The sequence below is a fragment of the Anomaloglossus baeobatrachus genome, chromosome 12 (assembly GCF_048569485.1).
Source record: "Anomaloglossus baeobatrachus isolate aAnoBae1 chromosome 12, aAnoBae1.hap1, whole genome shotgun sequence".
In the NCBI taxonomy this organism is placed as follows: domain Eukaryota; kingdom Metazoa; phylum Chordata; class Amphibia; order Anura; family Aromobatidae; genus Anomaloglossus; species Anomaloglossus baeobatrachus.
In genome coordinates this window covers 37916669-37940512 of record NC_134364.1, presented here as the reverse complement: position 1 = coordinate 37940512, position 23844 = coordinate 37916669, and the positions used below count along the sequence as shown (strand labels likewise).

Below are 23844 nucleotides of genomic sequence, written 5' to 3'. Positions count from 1 at the left end.
TGTGTCTGTCTCTTACCCTGTCTATGTCTGTTTCTTACCCTGTCTGTGTGTGTCTCTTTCCCTGGCTGCATTGTGACACACCAACATTCCATATAAGGGCGTGGCTGCACATTCTTCTGAAGTTCTGGCTGCACTGTGGCTCCCAGCTCTATTCGCTTTAATGGAGGCAGGTTTTTTTGGTGAATAACTGTAAAGTGCGGGGTTAAAATTTCCCCTCAAAACAGCCTATGACGCTCTCGGGGTCCAGACGTGTGAGTGTGCAAAAGTTTGTGGCTGTAGCTGCGACGGTGCAGATGCCAATCCCATACACACACATACATACATACACACACACACACACACACACACACAGCTTTATACATTAGATTATTTTACTTTTCCCAGCCTTTATGTTCGGGGCTTGTATACCTCGCTATATCTAGTAGCTGTGCATTAATAGAAAGTCAAAGCTCTTGATGAAGCCGGATGCTTAATCCGGAAACTCCATTTGATTTAATGAAATCATCTAGCGCTTTGTTTCTATATGGGATTGTAAGAGCCGTAATTGGATCACAGTCGGCGTTCTGTGCTGCCAAACAGTGATTTAGTTCACATCTGAAACAACAAAATTGAACAGAAAGAGAGTTTAATAGGATGGGGGGAGGGGAGATCCGCGATGTATAAAACGCTTGTGGGGTGCTATGTGCTTTTATGGCTTTTTCGTGTCCTAATCTTCCTCGGAGCAGCTCTTTCGACATCAGTCAGTTCAGCTAATGAACATTAAACGGAGACCATCTGGCAATCAAAATATGTTCAATTTTGCTAATTTGTGCAAATATTTAATTTCCTGAATTGCAGCAGCCGCACATTACGGAGACTATTGGTCTTTATTCAAGACTTTAAGTTATTCTTTCACTAAAGCAATATTCTCCTAATGTGATCGAAAACTATGTAACCTTTATTTAAAGCGTAAGTTTGGGCATTAGATGTACATTCAGCCTTTGCCTGCAGTTTGGCTCTCCTCTCTTAGGTCAGGACCGCTGGGCTATATTGGCACATATCACTTAAGTGACATTAACTGGAGCCGATTTTGAACGTCTTTCCTCCAATGTGTATCGGCCTCTTAGAGATAAACACCAAATATCGTCCAGGTAAAGCCAGATTTCATCCAGTTTTCATGTTGTTACTTGTACAGTGCCGTGCAAAAGTATTTGCCCCCCCTTGAATTTTTCAACCTTTTCCCACATTTCAGGCTTCAAACATAAAGATAAAAATGTTAATGTTATGGTGAAGAATCAACAACAAGTGGGACACCATTTATTGCTTATTTTAAACTTTATAAAAATAAATAACAGATAATTGGGGCGTGCAATATTATTCATCCCCTTTACTTTCAGTGCAGCAAACTCATTCCAGAAGTTCATTGAGGATCTCTGAATGATCCAATGTTGTCCTAAATGACTGATGATGATAAATATAAGCCCCTGTGTGTAATCAGGTCTCCATATAAATGCCCCTGCTCTGTGATAGTCTCAGTGTTCTGTATAAAGCACAGATAGCATCATGAAGACCAAGGAACACAACAGGCAGGTCTGTGATATTGTTGTGGAGAAGTTTAAAGCTGGATTTCGTTACAAAACGATTTCCAAAACCTTAAACATCCCAAGAAGCACTGTGCAAGCGATCATATTGAAATGGAAGAAGTATCCTACCACTGCAAATCTACCAAGACCCAACCGTCCATCCAAACTTTTATCTCAAACAAGGAGAAGACTGATCAGAGATGCAGCCAAGAGGCCCATGATCACTCTGGATGAACTGCAGAGATCTACAGCGGAGGTGGGAGAGTCTGTCCATAGGAGAATAATCAGTAGTACACTGCACAAATCTGGCCTTTATGGAAGAGTGGCAAGAAGAAGCCATTTCTCAAAGATATCCATAAGAAGTGTTGTTTAAAGTTTGCCACAAGCCACCTGGGAGACACCAAACACGTGGAAGAAGGTGCTCTGGTCAGATGAAACCAAAATCAAACTATTTGGGCATAATGCCAAGCGATATATTTGGCGTAAAAACAACACAGCTCATCACCCTGAACACACCATCCCCACTGTCAAACATGGTGGTGGCAGCATCATGGTTTGTGCCTGCTTTGCTTCAGCAGGGACAGGGAAGATGGTTAAAATTGATGGGAAGATGGATGGAGCCAAATACAGGACCATTCTTGAAGAAAACCTGTTGGAGTTTACAAAAGACCTGAGACTGGGATGAAGATTTGTCTTCCAACAAGACAATGACCCCAAACATAAAGTAAAATCTACAATGGAATGGTTCACAAATAAACGTATCCAGGTGTTAGAATGGCCAAGTCACAGTCCAGACCTGAACCCAATCGAGAATCTGTGGAAAGAGCTGAAAGCTGCTGTTCACAAACGCTCTCCATCCAACCTCACTCAGCTCCAGCTGTTTACAAAGGAAGAATGGGCCAGAATTTCAGTCTCTCGATGTGCAAAACTGATAGACACATACCCCAAGCGACTGCAGCTGTAATCGCAGCAGAAGGTGGCGCTACAAAGTATTAACTTAAAGGGGACGAATAATATTGCACGCCCAAATTTTCAGTTATTTATTTTTTAAAAAATATTAAAATAAGCAATAAATATCGTTCAACTTCACAATTGTGTCCCACTTGTTGTTGATTCTTCACCAGAACATTACATTTTTTTTGTTTGAAGCCTGAAATGTGGGAAAAGGTTGAAAAATTCAAGGGGCTGAATACTTTTCGCAAGGCACTGTACTAAAGGAGTTGTCCGAGAGCAGATGCATATCAAAAGGGTAATGGACGCCAAGGTGGCATATAAAGTCTAACCGTGATTATTGGTCCTTTTGACTACCTTTTAAAGAAACAGATTGTGACATGCACTTGGCCTCGGGCTTTAGACACAATGTTGAAGATTATTTTCTGGCAGTGACATCATTACTGCAGGGTCTAGTGACAAATGTCTCCTAGAATAGACTATGCAGGGAAAATGTATCCTAAATGCTCAAACTGAGCCCTCCAGAAAGGGAACTGGTTCATGAACGGACTTCCCGTAATGCAAAAATTGGAAGAGAACTGGGCTGAATGGGAATTTTATTATGCTTATGAATATATCGCCATTAACTCCACAGCGCTTTACAGACATTATCATCACTGTCCCCATTGGGGCTCACAATCTACATTCCCTACCAGTATTTCTTTGGAGTGTAAAGAGAACCGGAGAAGGTAACCCACCCAAACACGGGGAGAACATTCAAACTCCTTGCAGATGTTGTCCTTGATGGGATTTGGATCCAGGACCCCAGCGCTGCACAGCAACAGTGCTAACCACTGAGCCACTTCGCTGCCCACTGTACAGTGCTAACTACTAAGCCACCGTTCTGCCCACTGTACAGTGCTAACCACTGTGCTGCCCACTGTACAGTGCTAACTGCTAAGCCACTGTGCTGCCCAATGTACAGTGCTAACCACTGAGCAACTGTGTTGCACACTGTACAGTGCTAACCACTGAGCCACCATGCTGCTCACTGTACAGTGCTAACCACTGAGCCCATGTGCTGCCCACTGTACAGTGCTAACCACTGACCCACCGTGCTGCCCACTGTACAGTGCTAACTACTAAGCCACTGTACTGCCCACTGTACAGTGCTATTAAGCCACTGTGCTGCCTAATGTACAGTGCTAACCACTGAGCAACTGTGTTGCACACTGTACAGTGCTAATTAATTGTTATATAAATTAACCACTGAGCCACCGTGCTGCCCACTGTACAGTGCTAACCACTGAGCAACTGTGCTTCCCAATGTACAATGCTAACCACTGAGCAACCGTGCTGCCCACTGTACAGTGCTAACTATTAAGCCACTGTACTGCCCATTGTACAGTGCTAACCACTGAGCAACTGTGCTGCCCAATGTACAGTGCTAACCACTGAGCAACTATGTTGTACACTGTACAGTGCTAACCACTGAGCATCTGTGTTGCACACTGTACAGTGCCAATTAATTGTTATATAAATTATGAACATTTATAAAATACAAATTGAGGGGGAATAAGACCCTGTCTTTTCTTTGCTGTGTACATATGGATATATTTGTTGCTTGGAGATCTTCATTTGCAGGCCAGTGTGAGTGTATAATAAGCGTGGCAGGCGAGGCGCTTCCTATCCCCGGATTTCGCTGTCTCTCGGCCCTTCCCCTGATTCTCCCCTGTTGTTTGGCGCTCCTGCCTGCCAGATAGCCTTGTCATTTAGTAATGTGCACAGAGCGGTGACATGGCTCCTTTTCAGCACCTTCAGAAAAATGATGTACATCTAAACAAGTGCGTGCAGATTAGACGATCTGTGCCCATCAGATAATGATGGGAAATTGTCAGGCATTTTCTTGTTCTCGCTTGACCTCTGCATCTTTTACTGAATTAAACTGCCAGGCGGTAATGTAATCCATCGCCGCGCACAAGGACTGATGACTCTCGCATGTCCCTGCTAGAGGTGGCCAATAATCCGTTTTTTTTCCTATTACTTATCCATAAAATATACATGGCAAGGGACCTAATCTGATCATTAAAGGGGTTTCACATTAGAGTTCTCCCCTTTTTTTGTTTTTAGTTTTTTGGAAGGATCTCTTGAGATTAGGCACAACACCGGGCGCGCCAAAATGAAACACTCCACATTCATTCAATTACGTATTTTCCCTCACCCTATGACGGCACCCTTATATCGTGGTGCCGTCATGGGTTCGGAAAAAGCACATTACCGGTAAGTAATTACGTATTTTCTCTCACCCTATGATGGCACCCTTATATCGTGGTGCCGTCATGGGTTCTGAAAAAGCACATTACCGGTAAGTAATTACGTATTTTCCCTCACCCTATGACAGCACCCTTATATCGTGGTGCCGTCATGAGTTCGGAAAAAGCAGATTACCGGTAAGTAATTACGTATTTTCCCTCACCCTATGACGGCACCCTTATATCGTGGTGCCGTCATGGGTTCGGAAAAAGCAGATTACCGGTAAGTAATTACGTATTTTCCCTCACCCTATGACGGCACCCTTATATCGTGGTGTCGTCATGGGTTCGGAAAAAGCACATTACCGGTAAGTAATTACGTATTTTCCCTCACCCTATGACAGCACCCTTATATCGTGGTGCCGTCATGAGTTCGGAAAAAGCAGATTACCGGTAAGTAATTACGTATTTTCCCTCACCCTATGACGGCACCCTTATATCGTGGTGCCGTCATGGGTTCGGAAAAAGCAGATTACCGGTAAGTAATTACGTATTTTCCCTCACCCTATGACGGCACCCTTATATTGTGGTCCCGTCATGGGTTCGGAAAAAAACACATTACCGGTAAGTAATTACGTATTTTTTTTATCGTAGAGTAAAAACAAAAAAACTGCCAATGTCGGCACTGGCTCTCCTGGGGCTCACATGACGATAACCAACAAATCAGACATGTGGCGGAAGTGAGAGTGAAGCAGCAACTCCCACAATTCTCACTTCCTCCAGATGTCAAGTGTCTCCAAAAGAGGTGACTGTGAAGCAGGCACTGATTGTCCACATAGCTTGCATGTCATGTGAGCCCCAGGAGAGCCATTGCTGACGCCGCTGGAACGGTGCTGACACCTGGAAGGGAGGAGAGGTCTTATTATTTTACTTGGAGGGAAACCTACTGATGAGAAAGCAGTTGTCAGAGTACTGGTCAACCCCTTTAAGTGTATTAACCATGGAAATTGACTTGCCTGGAATTGAGACGATCGGGTCAACAGCTGTCAATCCTGCAGTGGACAATGATGCTCCAGTATTTGGGCAAGAGAAGTATCACAGATTTGCTTTAATGAATTGCCATTTAGCACATGTTCACACAGACTGTATCTAAAACCTCCTGGATTTCGTATGTCAACCTCGGTTAAAAACCACATTGGATATTTCCATGTTCCCCAACTAATCCTGGTGCACAACATATGCACATTTTGCAAATCTAGTTATCTAGGCATGTTCTGATCCCTCCCTCCTTCTTTTCTAGGTGATGTAACAGGAGGCGGGATGCAGTGATGTCATCACCTGACGTCCTCTGTGTGGAGCCGGCCTTCAAAAGGCCTGCGCCCTGCTGGAGGAAGTTGACGGAGTAGGGAGCCGGTGGCTCTGTGCGCCACCACAAATGTTAACAGTATTGCGATCGATGGATCCCACCTGGCATTTGACAGAATTGCCCTAGGGCCAGTCCGGCATGGGTTGTGGACATCCTAATAAAGTCACCAGGCGTCCTATTTTCTTACATGTGATGGGATCGTCAAATTACTTTGTGCTAAACGATGTTTTCTGAACACAATGTATACAGTTGAGCGGGCCGCTGTCAGTGATGATTTACCCCTGCCCCCTCTTCCAAAATTAGTCTATATGGTTATTTGAGCGTTTTCATTTTTTACCGTATTTTTCGGTTTATAAGACACACCGGATTATAAGACTCACCCTAAATTTAGAGGAAAAAAAGTTAAAGTGGGGGGGAGGTCCGTCTTACAATCCAGTGGTGTCTTACCAGGAGCAGGCAGCAGTGGTCTTGGAGCGGGGGGTCACAGGAAGACAGGAGGCAGGGGGGTGATGGTGGAATAGGGCGATTCTGCGGGCGATGTGCTGCGGCTGCAGTGCTGGGGCTGCATGCCTAGGGCTCTGTGCTGTGCTGACGCTGCGGGTGCCATCCTAAAAATGTTTACTGTGAGGACTTCAACATAATGGCGCCCGGAGTCAGCATGTGCACAGATGAAGGTCTTGGCTCAAGATCTCATCTGCACACACTCCGCTTCCAGCCCATTGATTACCCAGCAGCAGACGCAAGGAAAATGGCACCCGTAGGTGGCGCATGCGCAGATCAGGTCTTGAGCTGAGAGCTCCATCTGTGCACGCACCGACTCTGAGCGCCATTATTTTGAAGTCCGCACTGTCGACATTTTCAGGATGGCGCCCTCAACCTCAGCCCAGCACAGCGCGCTCGGCCTGCAGCCCCAGCACAGCGCTGTTCCAGCACAGTGCCCGCAGCCCCAGCACAGCAAAGCGTCCTCAATCTGCAGCCCCAGCACAGCGCTGTTCCAGCACAGTGCCCGCAGCCCCAGCACAACAAAGCGCCCTCGACCTGCAGCCCCAACACAGTGCCCTCAGCCTGCAGCCCCAGCACAGCGCTGTTCCAGCACATTGCCCGCAGCTCCAGCACAGTGCCCGCTGCCCCAGCACAGCAAAGCGTCCTCTGCCCGCAGCTCCAGCATAGCGCCTGCGGCATTGCTCCTGCGACCCCTCTCTACCATCTTTGGTAAGCAACCTTCAGATTGTAAGACGCACCCCTCATTTTCCTTCCAAATTTTTGGGTGGAAAAGTGTATCTTATAATCTGAAAAATACAGTATTTTTAGCCCTAATTTCCACCAGTTATGCCATGATGGGCTTGTTCTAGCCAGTCAACATTCCCCAAAACCAAAATAACCAAGAAACTATAAAATAGAGTCAAAGAACATGATAGACAAAAATCAATGACGTGTCCAAGTCCTATTGTACGAGGCTCGGCGGTATATTCCTAGATGATCACATTTATACGATTATCGCTTTAAAGCCCAAATCTGTCGTGTATAAACCTTTCGTCTGTCGGGTTGTGTTTCCTTCTTTTTGGCTGCAGCATAATGATTCCTCACACTCCGCTGGATAATTCTTACACAGATCTATTTTGCAAAAACTCAGCATATCGGAATGGCTGGAGCGCACGGATGATTATCTCAGAAATTAGGAAAAATATTGCATGAAAAAGAGCCGCAGTCTTCCTCCGCTCATTTATTATAAAAGCCGGCAATTAACATGTATAACTCATTTGGTGATACATTCAGGTAACTAATGATTCTTGTGCTATTATTGCTCGGCTAATGCAAGGTGTAAAAACGGACTGATCTAATGCCGTTTTTAGGCGAGCACTTGGCGGTTATCCATAAATATGTATCTTGCGGAATCTTCGGCGTACATTAATTACATCGCTGTTCTATATACACATATTGTATAACGGCAGCGCGTGTGGATTGTGAATGTCTCCAAGGACTTATGAGGGCCGCCGCTCTTTTAGAATAAATATTCATTTAAGTTATTCTTTCAATTTAAGGAATGTTAATATAGGTTTTGCAATAATATGTTTATTTGGCCTTGATAGCTATATACAAGATCCCCCCCCCCCCTAAAAATGTTAACAGAGGTTTACACTTTTAAATTTGCAATGGACAAAAGGGTGGGGTTTAGGAAAAGAGGTGTGGCTTAGTTTGTATAATTTTCCATTGTAGACGAGGTTGGTCCTTTTTTGCAGGCGTCTATCTTCTAGCTGAAGTTTGGTCAGTCACTGTCGTGGGTATTTCACGCATGACAGACAACCTTGTGGTTGCTGCGATTGGCTGCACAAACGGCTCCTTGATATTCCATTCTTTCTTCCTTGGTGTGAATGGAGTTCTATGTATTTACTCTGTTAAGGTTAACTCTTTCCCTTTTGGACCCTGCGGATATCTTGGCAGTTCAGGTGCAGGTCCTATATAACTCTGTGTTTCCCCCTTGGTTTGTTGCCGGTGATAGTTACTTCTAAGCTGTTCAGATTACAAGCAGTCGGCGTGAAATCTCCTGTGGAAACTTCTTGCGTGTTGCTGTCTGTCTCCCAAACTCATCTTGGAGATAAGTGTCCATATTGTATTCCATTGTTTGTCTCACGTGTCTGTTTTTTGGGCTTGGAGGGGTTGACTACTGCTCATGCCGCCCGGTCACTGCCTAGGGGTTATTTCAGGGCCATCTAGGGCTTAAGTATCTTGATCAGCGCTTAGATTCGGTACATATCTAGGGACATCAGAGAAGCCAAGGGTCAGCGGTAGGCTTTCTCCAGAGGTCTCCATCTTCCCCTTCCCTAGTGTCAGGGTTTCCCTCTTGCTCCTTCCTTTCGCCGTTTGATGGTCCACCATACCAAGTGTGACAGTCTCGAGACAGCTGTAGACTGAACCTTTTTGGCCAGCACCGCTCTCTCTTCAGATCATACATGTTCAGCCAAGTGATCAAGTGTTTTCAGCCAGGAAGAAAGTGAAGTTTCTTTGGTAACAAAAGGATCAGACATTGAGATTCCAACTGTGCCCAATCCTTCTATACCAAGAGTCAGGAGGCCCCGTATGTAGGAGATGATCAATTCTTTGCCAAAATCCATGACTTCTCTAATAAATGAATTACGTACCTTGACTTGAGATCTTGGGCTGAGCAAAATAGATGTATCCTAATATATTTTGGAGAACATCATTGACTGTTGGGATTCTCTGCGGGAACTTAAGGGATCCACTTTGGTATCAGAGCCTATACCCACTGTAGGAAACATTGGTATATCGGCGTTTGATATATACATATTTTATTATTAACCTTCTAATTATTACTGTGGTTCCAATGTATGTGGGCTTTCTTCACTTACATCTTTGTGTAATTTGCAGGTGGACCCCTCTGTAGCCGGCGTCATCAAAAATAAAGACAGAAATGTTACCCTGGAATCGGAGTACGAGGTACGCTGCTCTAGTAATTTACCTTTTATTTAGTTCTTTTCTCTCTGGGGAATCCTCGACCGTTCCACCCCTCAGACCACAGAGTTGGGCGATTTTACACAAAACCAAAATTAGCACTTTCTATCTATAGAAATTGCAGACGCTGTAAGTTTATTTTTTCTTTCCCGCATCATCTGGGCTATAATCTAGGATAAAAAAAAAAATAGATGAAATGTCCTCGCCCAGTGTATTAACCATTGATGGCGTGATGTTTCTTTTACTGCTTATATTTATATAAATCTATTACTGTTCATATTATTTTTATTATTTTATTTATAAACAGAAATGTATTTCCATCTCCCCAGGATTTAATATTCTAATTTCCCAATATCACTTACACTGGAGTCAGTTGCATATGCAGCCATTTACTTCTTAGATTGTTTGTTTGATTTTAAGTGTGGTATCTACTTGTGATGAGCGGGCACTACCATGCTCGGGTGCTCAGTACTCGTAACTAGTGATGAGTGGGCACTACCATGCTCAGGTGCTCAGTACTGGTAACTAGTGATGAGCGGGCACTACCATGCTCGGGTGCTCAGTACTGGTAACTAGTGATGAGCGGGCACTACCATGCTCGGGTGCTCAGTACTCGTAACTAGTGATGAGCGGGCACTACCATGCTCGGGTGCTCAGTACTCGTACCTAGTGATGAGCGGGCACTACCATGCTCGGGTGCTCAGTACTTGTAACTAGTGATGAGCAGGCACTACCATGCTCGGGTGCTCAGTACTGGTAACTAGTGATGAGCGGGCACTACCATGCTCGAGTGCTCAGTACTTGTAACTAGTGATGAGCGGGCACTACCATGCTCGGGTGCTCAGTACTTGTAACTAGTGATGAGCGGGCACTACCATGCTCAGGTGCTCAGTACTGGTAATTATTGATGAGCGAGCACTACCATGCTCGGGTGCTCAGTACTGGTAATTAGTGATGAGCGGGCACTACCATGCTCGGGTGCTCAGTACTGGTAATTAGTGATGAGCGGGCACTACCATGCTCGGGTGCTCAGTACTGGTAATTAGTGATGAGCGGGCAGTACCATGCTCGAGTGCTCAGTACTGGTAATTAGTGATGAGCGGGCACTACCATGCTCGAGTGCTCAGTACTGGTAATTAGTGATGAGCGGGCACTACCATGCTCGGGTGCTCAGTACTCGTAACTAGTGATGAGCGGGCACTACCATGCTCGGGTGCTCTGTACTCGTAACTAGTGATGAGCGAGCACTACCATGCTCGGGTGCTCTGTACTCGTAACTAGTGATGAGGGGGCACTACCATGCTTGGGTGCTCAGTACTCGTAACTAGTGATGAGCGGGCACTACCATGCTTGGGTGCTCAGTACTCGTAACTAGTGATGAGCGGGCACTACCATGCTCGAGTGCTCAGTACTGGTAATTAGTGATGAGCGGGCACTACCATGCTCTGGTGCTCAGTACTGGTAACCAGTAGTTGGAGTGTCGGACGGGCTCGACTTCAGTACCGAGTATAATGGAAGCCAATGTGAAACTTTAAGCACTTTTCTGGAATATGTTCCCTTATACTCAAATACACGAGTCGAGCGTCCGACCTGCTCCTGATCTTCTGGAAGCATGTTTGCGTTTCCCATGGACTTCCATTATACTCCTGTACACGAGTCAAGCCCGTCTAAGGCCGGTTTCACATATCTGGCTTTTTGCCGGTTTGCCGGATTCGGCGCACGCCAGTACAGTGTATACAGTACAGTGGCAGCGCCGCAACCTCCGGGTCACATGCTCTGGTCACATAACAGCATGTGACCGGCGCTTGTCGTGCTGCGATCGTACTGTATACACTGTACTGGCGTGCGCCGAATCCGGCAAACCGGCAAAAAGCCGGATGTGTGAAACTAGATTTAGGGTCTGACCTACTCGCGTCCGTCCGAGCATCCAACTGCTCGTTTTCAGTACTGCGCATGGTAGTGCCCGCTCCTGACTAGTATCTACGTGAGTCCCTGCCACGCAGCCTATCACAAGGGGATCTGAATACCTATCTGATGGGTTACTGTAGGGAAAGGTCCGGTGAGCAGTGACACCTTTATGCCGGACAGACAAATGCTGCGTGATGTGGAGCGCTGTTCACATCTCTGTTGCTCTTTTCTGTTTCTGTCCTGCTTTTTTGTTTCTGTTGTAAATAAAGGACAGGGGCCATTGATTGGTGCGGCGTTCTTTTCTTTTCCATTTGGAGTCCCAATTTATTTATTTTTTTCGAATGGAAGGAAAAGTTCTACTTTCATGACTTTTTCCATTCTAAAAATAAACAAAGAATGGAAACCAGATGAATCCCAAATAAATCAGCGCTGCCCCGGTTCTGCATTTCTAGCAGGAATGGACGGGATAGTCACTCCGCTGGTATAGTCTCATCCAAGCAGACAAGCAAAGGGTGAACGCAGCCTTACAGGGGTCAGTCTGGAGCTCAGTACTGTCACCCAATATGTCCAGCTCGGAGATGAAACATATGGAATTGTATCAGTCGCCGCTCAGCTTTTTATGCCGCTTTCCTGTCCCTCATCCCATACACTATAGATTAAGCTTTACATTATCACTACCCTGCAGTGCAGTCTTATACACTTTACTTACACATGTGGCAATTAAAGCAGAACATTGGCCAATGTACATGTGCATCCTGAGCAATTCTTAACACTGACAAATCATTTTTTTTTTTTGTTTTAATTCTATTACCATTTATCAATGTATAAATTACTTTTATAACACTTTTAACTCACAAGGTATTAAAATCAGAGTGTTAGTGGCTTTGTGAATATGACAATACTCAGAAAATATATCATATATCACTTTCAGAGTACAAAATATATCTATAGAGATATATAGATGGAGATTATATATATATATATATATATATATATATATACATACATACATACATACATACATACACACACACACACACACACACACACACACACACACACACACACACACACACAGTATAAATATATATATATAATCTCTATCTATCTCTATGTATAGGTGTGTGTATGTATATATGTACGTATATATATGTGTGTGTATGTGTGTGTATATATTTATATATATAATGTGTGTGTGTGTGTGTGTATGTGTGTGTATATATATATATATATATATATATATATATATATATATATATATATATATATATATATATATATATATATATATATATATATATATATATATAAAATATACACTATAAAATGTATAGAGAGATAGATATATACAGTATATATAGATAGAGATAGATATATACAGTGTGTGTATATATACCGTATATATATTATACTGTATATATCTCTCTCTATATATACTGTATATACCTATCTCTCTCTCTATCTATCTATCTCTCTATATATATATATATATATATATATATAATATATTCACACACACATCGCTCTCTCTATATTATTTATATATATATATATATATATATATATATCTCAAATAACATAATGCTTTATGTTTATGCCAAGAATTGGTCATCTTACCATATACCTTTCAACTTATGTTGATTAGTAGAGCAGTAAAGGGGGACAGGTACTAGAAATAAGATAAGGAAAAGGTGGCAGAAACTATACCTTCACCAACTAGTGGCGTCTTCTTTTAAGTGGAATATGGCAGCAGATTTTTGCTATGTAATCTGAGGGCAGCATGATGTAGGGGCTGAGGCCTTGATTCCCAGCATGTCTTGCCTATTAAGCTTTGTGTTGTGATTTTAAGACAGCGTGTTCTATCAGTAGGAAATGATCACTGCCAGGACTAGGTGCTTGTGTGACACCTAGTCCAACCATGCCCTAAGCAGTGATTAGCAACTTACTGTCAGTGTACACTGCACATAGAAAGCTGCTAATTAGGGGTGGGGGGGGGTTAGCTTTATGAGCCCTGCTACATCTAAAAATTCAGATTTTATCATACCTCTGCACTTAGTGATCTAAGTGATACATTATTGGAATCAGGGTCTCCATTCCTACATTATGATTCTCACAGATGAGGTGTCAAAAACCTGCTGTCCGATTCCCTTTAAGGCTTTTAGGCTTCAGTCACACTTGCATGTAACTCATGCAAGTATCAGATCGCACTGCCCGGATCGGCTGGCTTCTCTTCTGCCAGAAACGGCATGTATTTCTATGTATGTATTTCTATGATGTTGACCCGCTCCTGTCAGGAGAACCACGGCCGGTCCGGGGAATGCGATCCAATACTCGCACGAGTCACATGCGAGTGAGACCCTTGCCTTAAGGCCCCGTCACACACAGAGATAAGTCTTTGGCAGATCTGCGGTTGCAGTGAAATCATGGACATATTGTTCCATTTGTACACAGCCACAAACCTGGCACTGATTGTCCACAATTTCACTGCAACCACAGATCTGCCGCAGATTTATCTCTGTGTGTGACAGGGCCTTTACGGTGGAAATTGGGTTATTTTTCGCAAATTGCTAAATGTGGAAGAGAGAGAAACCTATCCTCTTAATAATATGGGTAGAGTTGATGGGAATCGATTCGCAGGACCCAGTCCATCAGTTGAGTCGGTAATCTGTGGCCACTGAACTGGAGCCTTGAGAATTCCCTTTTATCTGCTGCTCTTTTTTGATTAGCCGACCTTGCGCATTGTCACATGTTCACCATGCCAGGATAGTTAATCAAAAGAGGAGCTGAGGAGGGGGTCTCAGGGCTCCTACATGGCTGGAGGACTCGGCCCTGCGTATGACTGGGAATAAGGTTTGTCTAGTGTTCACCGATGCATACATTTTCACAGTTACTAATACAGTGGAGTGAAAGCATTTTTTTTTCTTCCTAGTCTCTTGTCACTATCAGATGATCTATCCCTTTCCCCGATATAGTTATTTGTGAACGGGCCACCCTGCAGGCTGCATTTAATGAAGTGAGGTTGCAGAGAATAACCTGCTCTGCGTAATAGGTTTCTGACCCCAGGCAGTCATCATCCTCCACCAGGACAGTCGTGAGTGGGGAAGATGATTCACCCGGGCATTTGCATAATGCTAATGACAGTTCTCTAACTTCACTGGAGCCAAATGTGTAATGTACACTACGAGATCAGAGACCCAGGGACGCCGAAATACACAGCAATTTGGATGCGCTGTTAATGCATTTCCGAGGATTACCTTTGGCCCGCAGGAAGCTTTTACTTTTTGCACGACACATGTTGCACCCAGCTACTATGTGCACAGAATAAAACCGTAATACTAGAGAGGACAGATCCCTGTGTATAATGGCACACAAAGGGTTTACAAAAGGTGAAGAAACCATCCCACAATAGAAAATAGAATAAAACGTCACAGCCAACGCGTTTCGACCACACCTTAACCCATGATTAAGACTAAGCCGAAATGCGTTGATTTCTTTTTATCCTGTCTTGATGGCTTGCAGCACACTTTATTATTATTAATATATATATATATATATATATATATATATATATATATATATATATATATATATATATATATATATATATATATATATATATAATATTTATTAATTAATGACATAAATGTGAAGTTTTATTATAACTGTTTTCTATCATGGGATGATCTTCTATTTTCAGATTGATCTTCTTTCTTATATGATTGCAGCACCCCGCCAAGGATTTTCCGTACTGATGAAGAAGAGCAGGATACACCCGGTGGACAAGGTGTCCTGGTTCATATTTTCCTTTTTTCTTCATTATGTAAAGGGTTTAAGGGACAGAGATGAATATTGGATTCATAGGTATTCAGTTCGACAACTTTCCACGTGCCTCAATGGCTTACTTGAAGGTCCCCAGCCCAGGACCCCCATCCATGAATCAGAGAGCCACTAACCAACAGCTCATGTGATTGGTCTGCAAAAAAAATCTATTTGCCGGATGTCGTAGGCTTTCCCTTTGGGGTAGACCAGTGGAACCAATGTATCACCTATGTAGGGGACAACTGACTGATCGGTTGGGGTCTGCACCAAACGCTCTTACCCCGTGTGTATACTTGACTCCATTCATTCCCTATAGGGCTGCTAAGCTTTTTCTTACAGTCCTATAGAGAATGAATAGAATGGAGGTTGGATATTCCACCTAATGCTCCATTTTGTAACTGGAATAACCGTTCCGGTTGAGGGTAAAAATTCTCTGTTCTGCCGTTTGGTGGTTGAACCTCCGCCGATCAGTAAGTGATTGCCTATTCAGCAGATAGGTTGCGTTCACTGGACAGCCCCCTTTTAACCAAAATATGTAATCAGAAAAAACACTCCACTGTTTTGTTTTGGTTTCAGATCTTTTTCATCCTTTTTTGGCATCGCTCCGGTCCCATGGTGCCATCTTGTGTCTGTAAGTTGTGACTGGCCGTAAGTCAGAAGTTATGTCACAAGCGTTTAAACAAGTCCATGAGAGCCAGAACGAGGCTCATATAGACTTGCATTGAGTTGTGATCTCCGGCACGCTCCATGAAACACTGGAGCTTCTGACAGGTCACAAATTGGCGGAGACCGACCGGAGCAGTAGAGATAGAAGGTGAAGCTGCTGGAAAGTGAGTAAGAGACAGGGAACACGGGACTTACATCTATAACATCAGTCAAGTGCTGATATATATTATATATGTTGTGAATGTCAGTTATGCTTTTGCTGCTGTGAGGCTCCCTCTTGTGGCCAGGAATTGTTTGGACAGAGACCAGGTGTGTTGAGCAAAGGGCGTTTCCATTGCTAACTCTCTGCCTATTTAAACCCTGGTCTGCTGGCAGGCTATGCCGGATGTCAGTTGTTCTTTGTACACCAGCCTGCTTCATCCTGCTCCAGACCACATCTGAGGGCTTTTTGTACTATCAGGTTTTTGGATTTTGGTAGGGTTTTTCTCTGGCCACCATCAGTCCCTTTCCTATCCTGTCCTATTTAGTCAGTAGGGCCTCACCTTTGCTAATCCTTTCATCTATCTGTGTATTGTGTTTCCTGTATCACCGCAGTCTTTGAATGTGGGGGGCTTGCTATTCTTTGCCAATCCATTTTCTGAGGCAGAGTTATTCATCCTTCCTTCCTTTAGGATAGCTAGGTCTCCGGCTGGGTTCGCCGTGCACAGGATGTTAGTTCACCCCTCAGCTACTTCTAGTGTTGATGGTTAGTAAGGGGATGGCGCGGCCAGCTTAATTGTCAATGCTCTTGTCACCTTTTACCAATGATTTATGGTGGTCTTCCATGGTTCCGGATAATTATATATATATCCCTGTAGACTGTGAGCCCTCGCGGGCAGGGTCCTCTCTCCTCTTATACCAGTCTGATTTGCGCTGTTAATGATTGTTGAACGTATATCCTCTTTCACTTGTAAAGCGCCATGGAATAAATGGCGCAATAATAATAATAATAATAATAATAATAAAAATATATATATTATATATTATGATCCGGAACCATGGAAGACCACTAATATATATATATATATATATATATATAATTAGTGGTTTAAGTCAATTTTTGGGGGAGTAAAGGACACAAACGCCTTTGCAGTTCGGTTTCAGTAGACAGTTTGCACCGCTTGCCTTCTATAAACATCTCATGCTGGCCACACAGGAAAATTGGTGGCTGTTCTGCCACGGGTTAGATGTAGCATTGTTTAGGTAAAGTGCCGTTATGGACACTTGCCTTTGCCAAGCTCTGTGGCCTTTAGTCATTGGTGGAGACCCCTGCCATAAAGACTGATATCCTGCAGTAGGAGACCCCACTGGAGCACATTCTGGAGAGCGTATATTTGAATATCGGCCGCCCGGATAGAGAACCCATCCTCTGAAGTGCTGATCTGGGAGCTAGGAGGAGATCCAGCTTTAGCCTTAGGCTGGGTCTAGATGACCATTTTTTAAATGCCGGCTGACGTGTGGCACACCGGGAGGCTGCTGCGTGGTAGCTGCCGCTGTAGGTTTACACTCCGCCATATAATCTGTGCCTTGTTGTGCGATCATTTCCGCAAAGTGGTGACTAGGCAGTGTACAATGCCGCTTAAAGGGACATATCATCTCACATATGCCCTGCACATGAGGTAAGCAACATGGCTAATCAGGAGAACTATACTACATCTCCAATTGGAGGTATTTGCTATTATTATTATTATTATTATTATTAATAATAATATTACTACTACACCTTTCTTGGGGCTTTTGAAAATCCCTACTCCTAAACAGTAGTTTGTTGGCTTTTTTTTTTTTTTAATAAATGATGCTTTACTTGCCCTCTCTGGGTCCAGCTCTGAGTCTTCGCCGCCGCTCCTGGTATCTTTTTATTGCCTGACGTCATGTCAGCGGCACAGCAGCCAGTTACTGAGGTCAGTGGCTCTTCCAGAGATAAGGACGCACACAGCTCAGATTGACTGATTGGCTGCAGTCCTCTCTGCGTGACGTCAGCGCTGCAGACCATAACAGACACCAGGAGCACTGGACCTGGGGAGGGTGAGTAATGCATGTTTTTTTTGTTTTTGAGTTTTTTAGCAAATTGCAGTTTGGGGACATGGATTTTCCAAACTCCTTCAGTGGATTTCTTGTGATGCTACATGAGATCTCCTCTGCACTAATCCTGACGCCCGTGTCTTTGCTGTGCATCCATCTATTTTAACAGAAGACAGAATGTAGTCCGGCAGATGAGATGATCTGTCCGCAGAGCCCAAGTCCCCAAACCAGACGGCATTTGTCACCATTCCCCTAGATTCTTTGCACTGGGGTGATCCATCAGATGATGGTTAGGCTACTAGGTTACATTTGCGCCTCTGTTCTTGTGTTTCGCTCATCTTTCCTCCCTTCTGCTATAACCCCCCCCTCCCCCAATAATGAAAACCAAAAGCCGGCCTTGTCACGATGACTGTCTCACCGCATCACTTGTAGCTGTGTTCTGCCAGAACTCTTGCTAGGAGCTCGTATTAGATCTTATTCATGTGGAGCCGCTTCCCCGAGCCCTCGGCCTGCCGTCCAAGCCTGCCACATAGAGTTTTACACACCTCGGCAGCTGAGCGGCAGCGTGCGGGTCTCAGCTGGGCCTCGCCAGGAAATGTCCCTCCTGTTTTCAGCATCGATATCATACTCAGGTTAATTATCTGAGGCAACTGTGTGTCCGCTCAGCGTCTGCCCAAAGTCATACAAAGGAAGGGAAAAATATCAAATCCAACTATGAACGCAAACTCACAGTGATCAGAGGGCCAAGACTCCGAGTATATACTGTACGGTCTACAGAAATGGCACTTTTACACTTTAACTAGTGATGAGCCGGCACTACCATGCTCAGTACTCGTAACTAGTGATGAGCGGGCACTACCATGCTCAGTACTCGTAACTAGAGATGAGCGGGCACTACCATGCTCAGTACTCGTAACTAGAGATGAGCGGGCACTACCATGCTCAGTACTCGTAACTAGTGATGAGCGGGCACTACCATGCTCAGTACTCGTAACTAGAGATGAGCGGGCACTACCATGCTCAGTACTCGTAACTAGTGATGAGCGGGCACTACCATGTTCAGTACTCGTAACTAGAGATGAGCGGGCACTACCATGCTCAGTACTCGTAACTAGAGATGAGCGGGCACTACCATGCTCAGTACTCGTAACTAGTGATGAGCGGGCACTACCATGCTCAGTACTCGTAACTAGTGATGAGCGGGCACTACCATGCTCAGTACTCGTAACTAGAGATGAGCGGGCACTACCATGCTCAGTACTCGTAACTAGTGATGAGCGGGCACTACCATGTTCAGTACTCGTAACTAGAGATGAGCGGGCACTACCATGCTCAGTACTCGTAACTAGAGATGAGCGGGCACTACCATGCTCAGTACTCGTAACTAGTGATGAGCGGGCACTACCATGCTCAGTACTCGTAACTAGTGATGAGCGGGCACTACCATGCTCAGTACTCGTAACTAGAGATGAGCGGGCACTACCATGCTCAGTACTCGTAACTAGTGATGAGCGGGCACTACCATGCTCAGTACTCGTAACTAGTGATGAGCGGGCACTACCATGCTCAGTACTCGTAACTAGAGATGAGCGGGCACTACCATGCTCAGTACTCGTAAGTAGTGATGAGCGGGCACTACCATGCTTAGTACTCGTAACTAGTGATGAGTGGGCACTACCATGCTCGGGTGCTCTGTACTCGTAACTAGTGATGAGCGGGCACTACCATGCTCGGGTGCTCTGTACTCGTAACTAGTGATGAGCGGGTACTACCATGCTCAGGTGATCAGTACTCGTAGCTAATGATGAGCGAGTACTACCATGCTCGGGTACTCAGTACTCGTAACTAGTGATGAGCGGGCACTACCATGCTCGGGTGTTCTGTACTCGTAACTAGTGATCGGGCACTACCATGCTCGGGTGATTAGTACTCGTAACTAGTGATGAGCGGGCACTGCCATGCTCAGGTGCTCTGTACTAGTAACTAGTGATGAGCGGGCACTACCATGCTCGGTACTCGTAACTAGTGATGAGCGGGCACTGCCATGCTCAGGTGCTCTGTACTAGTAACTAGTGATGAGCGGGCACTACCATGCTCAGTACTCGTAACTAGTGATGAGCGGGCACTACCATGCTCAGTACTCGTAACTAGTGATGAGCGGGCACTACCATGCTCAGTACTCGTAACTAGTGATGAGCGGGCACTACCATGCTCAGTACTCGTAACTAGTGATGAGCGGGCACTACCATGCTCAGTACTAGTAACTAGAGATGAGCGGGCACTACCATGCTCAGTACTCGTAACTAGTGATGAGCGGGCACTACCATGCTCGGGTGCTCAGTACTCGTAACTAGTGATGAATGGGCACTACCATGCTCGGGTGCTCAGTACTCATAACTAGTGATGAGCGGGCACTGCCATGCTCGGGTGCTCAGTACTGGTAACTAGTGATGAGCGGGCACTACCATGCTCTGGTGCTCTATACTAGTAACTAGTGATGAGCGGGCACTACCATGCTCGGGTGCTCAGTACTTGTAACTAGTGATGAGCGGGCACTACCATGCTCGGGTGCTCTGTACGTGTAACTAGTGATGAGCGGGCACTACCATGCTCGGGTGCTCTGTACTCGTAACTAGTGATGAGTGGGCACTACCATGCTCGGGTGCTCAGTACTCGTAACTAGTGATGAGCGGACACTACCATGCTCGGGTGCTCTGTAGTCGTAACTAGTGATGAGTGGACACTACCATGCTCGGTACTCCTAACGAGCAGTTTGATGCTTGGATGGGTGTGACTTGAGTACCCAAGTATAATGGAAATCAATGGGGGACTCAAGCATTTTTTACTGCCAATCTTCCTGAAAAATGTTCAAGTCCCCCATTGACTTCCATTGTACTTGGGTACTCAAGTCACACCCATCCAAGTATTGAACTGCTCATTAGGAGTACCGAGCATGGTAGTGTCCACTCATCACTAGTTACGACTACAGAGCACCCGAGCATGGTAGTGCCCGCTCATCATTAGTTCCAAGTACGAAGCATCCGAGCAAGGTAGAACCCACTCATCACTAGTTATTTCGCACCAATCACCAGGATTTTGTTATATAACCTAAAGCCAGTGCTATTCTGATACTATAAGGCTGATTCTATACAACCTTTAGTTGTCAGCTAGGATGGTTAGGTTTTGAAACACAAGCAAGTAAAGTTTGTCAAATCAGCAGCTTTCTGAATGACAGCAGCTGATAGCTGGGGTGGGTATTCATAGTTATCCCCTCCTCCTGTTGTTTATGCGAATTCTGTTATAAAATCAATTTACTTTGTCACTAAAAGGACCTGTGCTGATGTCATACCCATGTGACCAGAAGGGGCCAACATAGCTGATACCAGGAAGCAACATTTTTCTGTTAGCTGAGGCCCTGGAGATAAGCAAGTCTTTCAAGGGCTCTCTCATAGAGAACACAGGAGCACTTGGCTGAGCTGAGAGTTTTTTTGTCTTTTTTTTAATTGAGTTTTTATAAAGTGTTCAAAATGACATTACAAAATATAAAACTTGAGATATTAGTATACCTTTTATAATAGCATCACTTAACAATTTAACCATCAGGAAGGAATGGACTCGACACTGAAGAGGCCACATCTTAAAATTACATTTTAGAAAAGAACAGTGACAAGACCTTGCCACATATGATAAGGGGAGTGAATAAGTAATATGTCTAGCTCAGCACTGATTGTACTAAGTACTTGTCGTATTTAGGACTATGAACAGTGTCTGTGCACATAAATGTCCAAAAGGTCCTAGATTGCATCAAAATGGTCAACTGTGTTCTTTAATGCTTCTGTAAAGTGTTCCTTGCTTCGCACACCTTGTACATGTAATTCTCTATTTGGGGGGTGGTATCATCTTCCATTTAGACATTTAGAAGCAGTGGTTATGTCACGCATGTGACTAGCAGCGATTACCTAGTACCTGATAAAGCCCCAAGAAGATGTTTAAACACACAAAGGGAAAACCGCAATGGAGGTCCCTGCCTGACTCCTGAGCTCCTTATGCAAGTTCTTGCAACCTCTCGCCAAGCCAGATACCTTAGATCCTTAGCTAGCCCTCCACTCACCCTGGCTAGTGAGCAGTCAGACTAGTTCATTAGGCTCGCCAGTACAATACAGAAACACAAGGGAAGGAATACAAACAGGGGAAATAGACATACAAAGGAAAAGACATTTCAGGCGGCTTCAGTGCAGCAAACCCCACTGCTGCACACAACACGACAGACTTCTACCAGAGCAGGCTCCTTCCATAGTGGACCACATAGAAATGAGGAATTCAGTTTCTATCACAGGCATCATCTGATCAGATCGCATGACTTAAATAGAGAAGGGGAGTGATCCCAAAGAGCCACACCTGAGATTGGCAGCTACAGCCCGCAGCAAGGCAGGAAAGGGTGCTTAACGCCACAAGCAAGGAGATGTTATTAAATAACAGTAGTGATCCTGCCAGCAGCAATGACAGGTCATGAGCAATAAGAACTACAGCCATTTACAACTTTATATCACATAGTGGCATGTTTAATAAGAAAAAAAATCAGGATCCAGAGGTATTTGGAGGCCCGCAACCATAAATATAAAAATCTTAACATTTTCCCAGAAACCTTGGATACCTGCACACAACCAAAAACAATGAGGCAAATCGCCTTCATTAGTTCCACACTTCCAGCAAAAATTGGTAATATACGCATTTAGTTTGTGTAGTAGGGAGGGGTATGATACCAGGACATAAGTAGGTTAAATTGATTTCCTCTGTAGCTGCTCTTTATCTCTTGCCAAGTATTAGGTGAATGATGCAAGAGTTTGGGAGTCCGGAGAGATAGCTGGTGACCAAACAGCTACCTAATAAGTACTGGAGCCTTGAGAGGAACCTGTCATGTAAAAAAAAAAACACTTAACTTGTAGATATGGAGTTAATCTGCAGGTTAATAGCGTTGTGACACAATGCAGCCGCTGCACTGAGAGCCCCGCTGTCGGGAGGAAATTAACCTTATTCCTTCTATCAGCCTCGGGCTTTCAGTCCTAGGGGTGGCCGATGCAGATTCAGTCCTTTTGTCTGCGCACTCCTGCCAGTTATTTCATGTGTTTTTCATTTTCCTTTTGCAGGTTCTATTCTAGCCCATATGAAAGGTCAGTTTGGAAAAGAGAAGCCTAGTAATTAGTGTAGGACCCAGATGAGAGTAAAGGGGGCTTTACACGCAGCGATGTCGCTCGTGAAAGCACCCGCCCACGTCGTTTGTGCATCACAGGCAAATCGCTGCCCGTGGCGCACAATATCGCTAGGCCCCGTCACACATACTTGCCTGCCTAGCGACGTCGATCTGGCCGGCGAACAGCCTCTTTCCTAAGGCTATGGCTTCTGGGTATGACGTCACCAGGAGGCTTTCCTGGAACCCGGAAGCCATATCGAGTGCCGGCTATCGGAGGGATACGCTCGCTCAGCTGAGTCAAGACACAGCGGTGATTATCACACTGAGTCCCCACCCCTTGCCTCTATTTATACACCGCCGGCACACTGCTGGCCACGGTCTCCCAATGAAGCACATGCGAAACACGTGTCGGGACCGGGTCCATATGTGAGGCTGACAGACTCCCTATACATACCACAGGTAGGTCCTTCAGGTGCCAATTTACCCACCACTGTATGACTTTTTTTTTTTTTTCTTTCCTCTGAGATTATTCTGGTGGTGTTACATACTGGTGTACTCAGGCCCTGATCTGGACCTTATTCTGTTGGTTACCGTTTAATGTATGACATTCCATCACTC

General features: G+C 44.7%; 1 protein-coding gene across 2 annotated transcripts in view; it reads left to right on the top strand.

Moving 5' to 3' along the window:
- The window catches only part of COX16 (cytochrome c oxidase assembly factor COX16), a 95115-nt gene that overhangs the window by 35327 nt on the left and 35944 nt on the right, over window positions 1-23844 (top strand). The window contains exons 3-4 of one of the 2 annotated variants that reach the window (XM_075331099.1): window positions 9498-9566; window positions 15187-15273. In XM_075331099.1, the coding sequence (XP_075187214.1) occupies window positions 9498-9566; window positions 15187-15273 (156 nt within the window). The remainder of the gene's footprint in view (window positions 1-9497; window positions 9567-15186; window positions 15274-23844) is intronic. The other variant, XM_075331100.1, reaches the window with a different exon arrangement.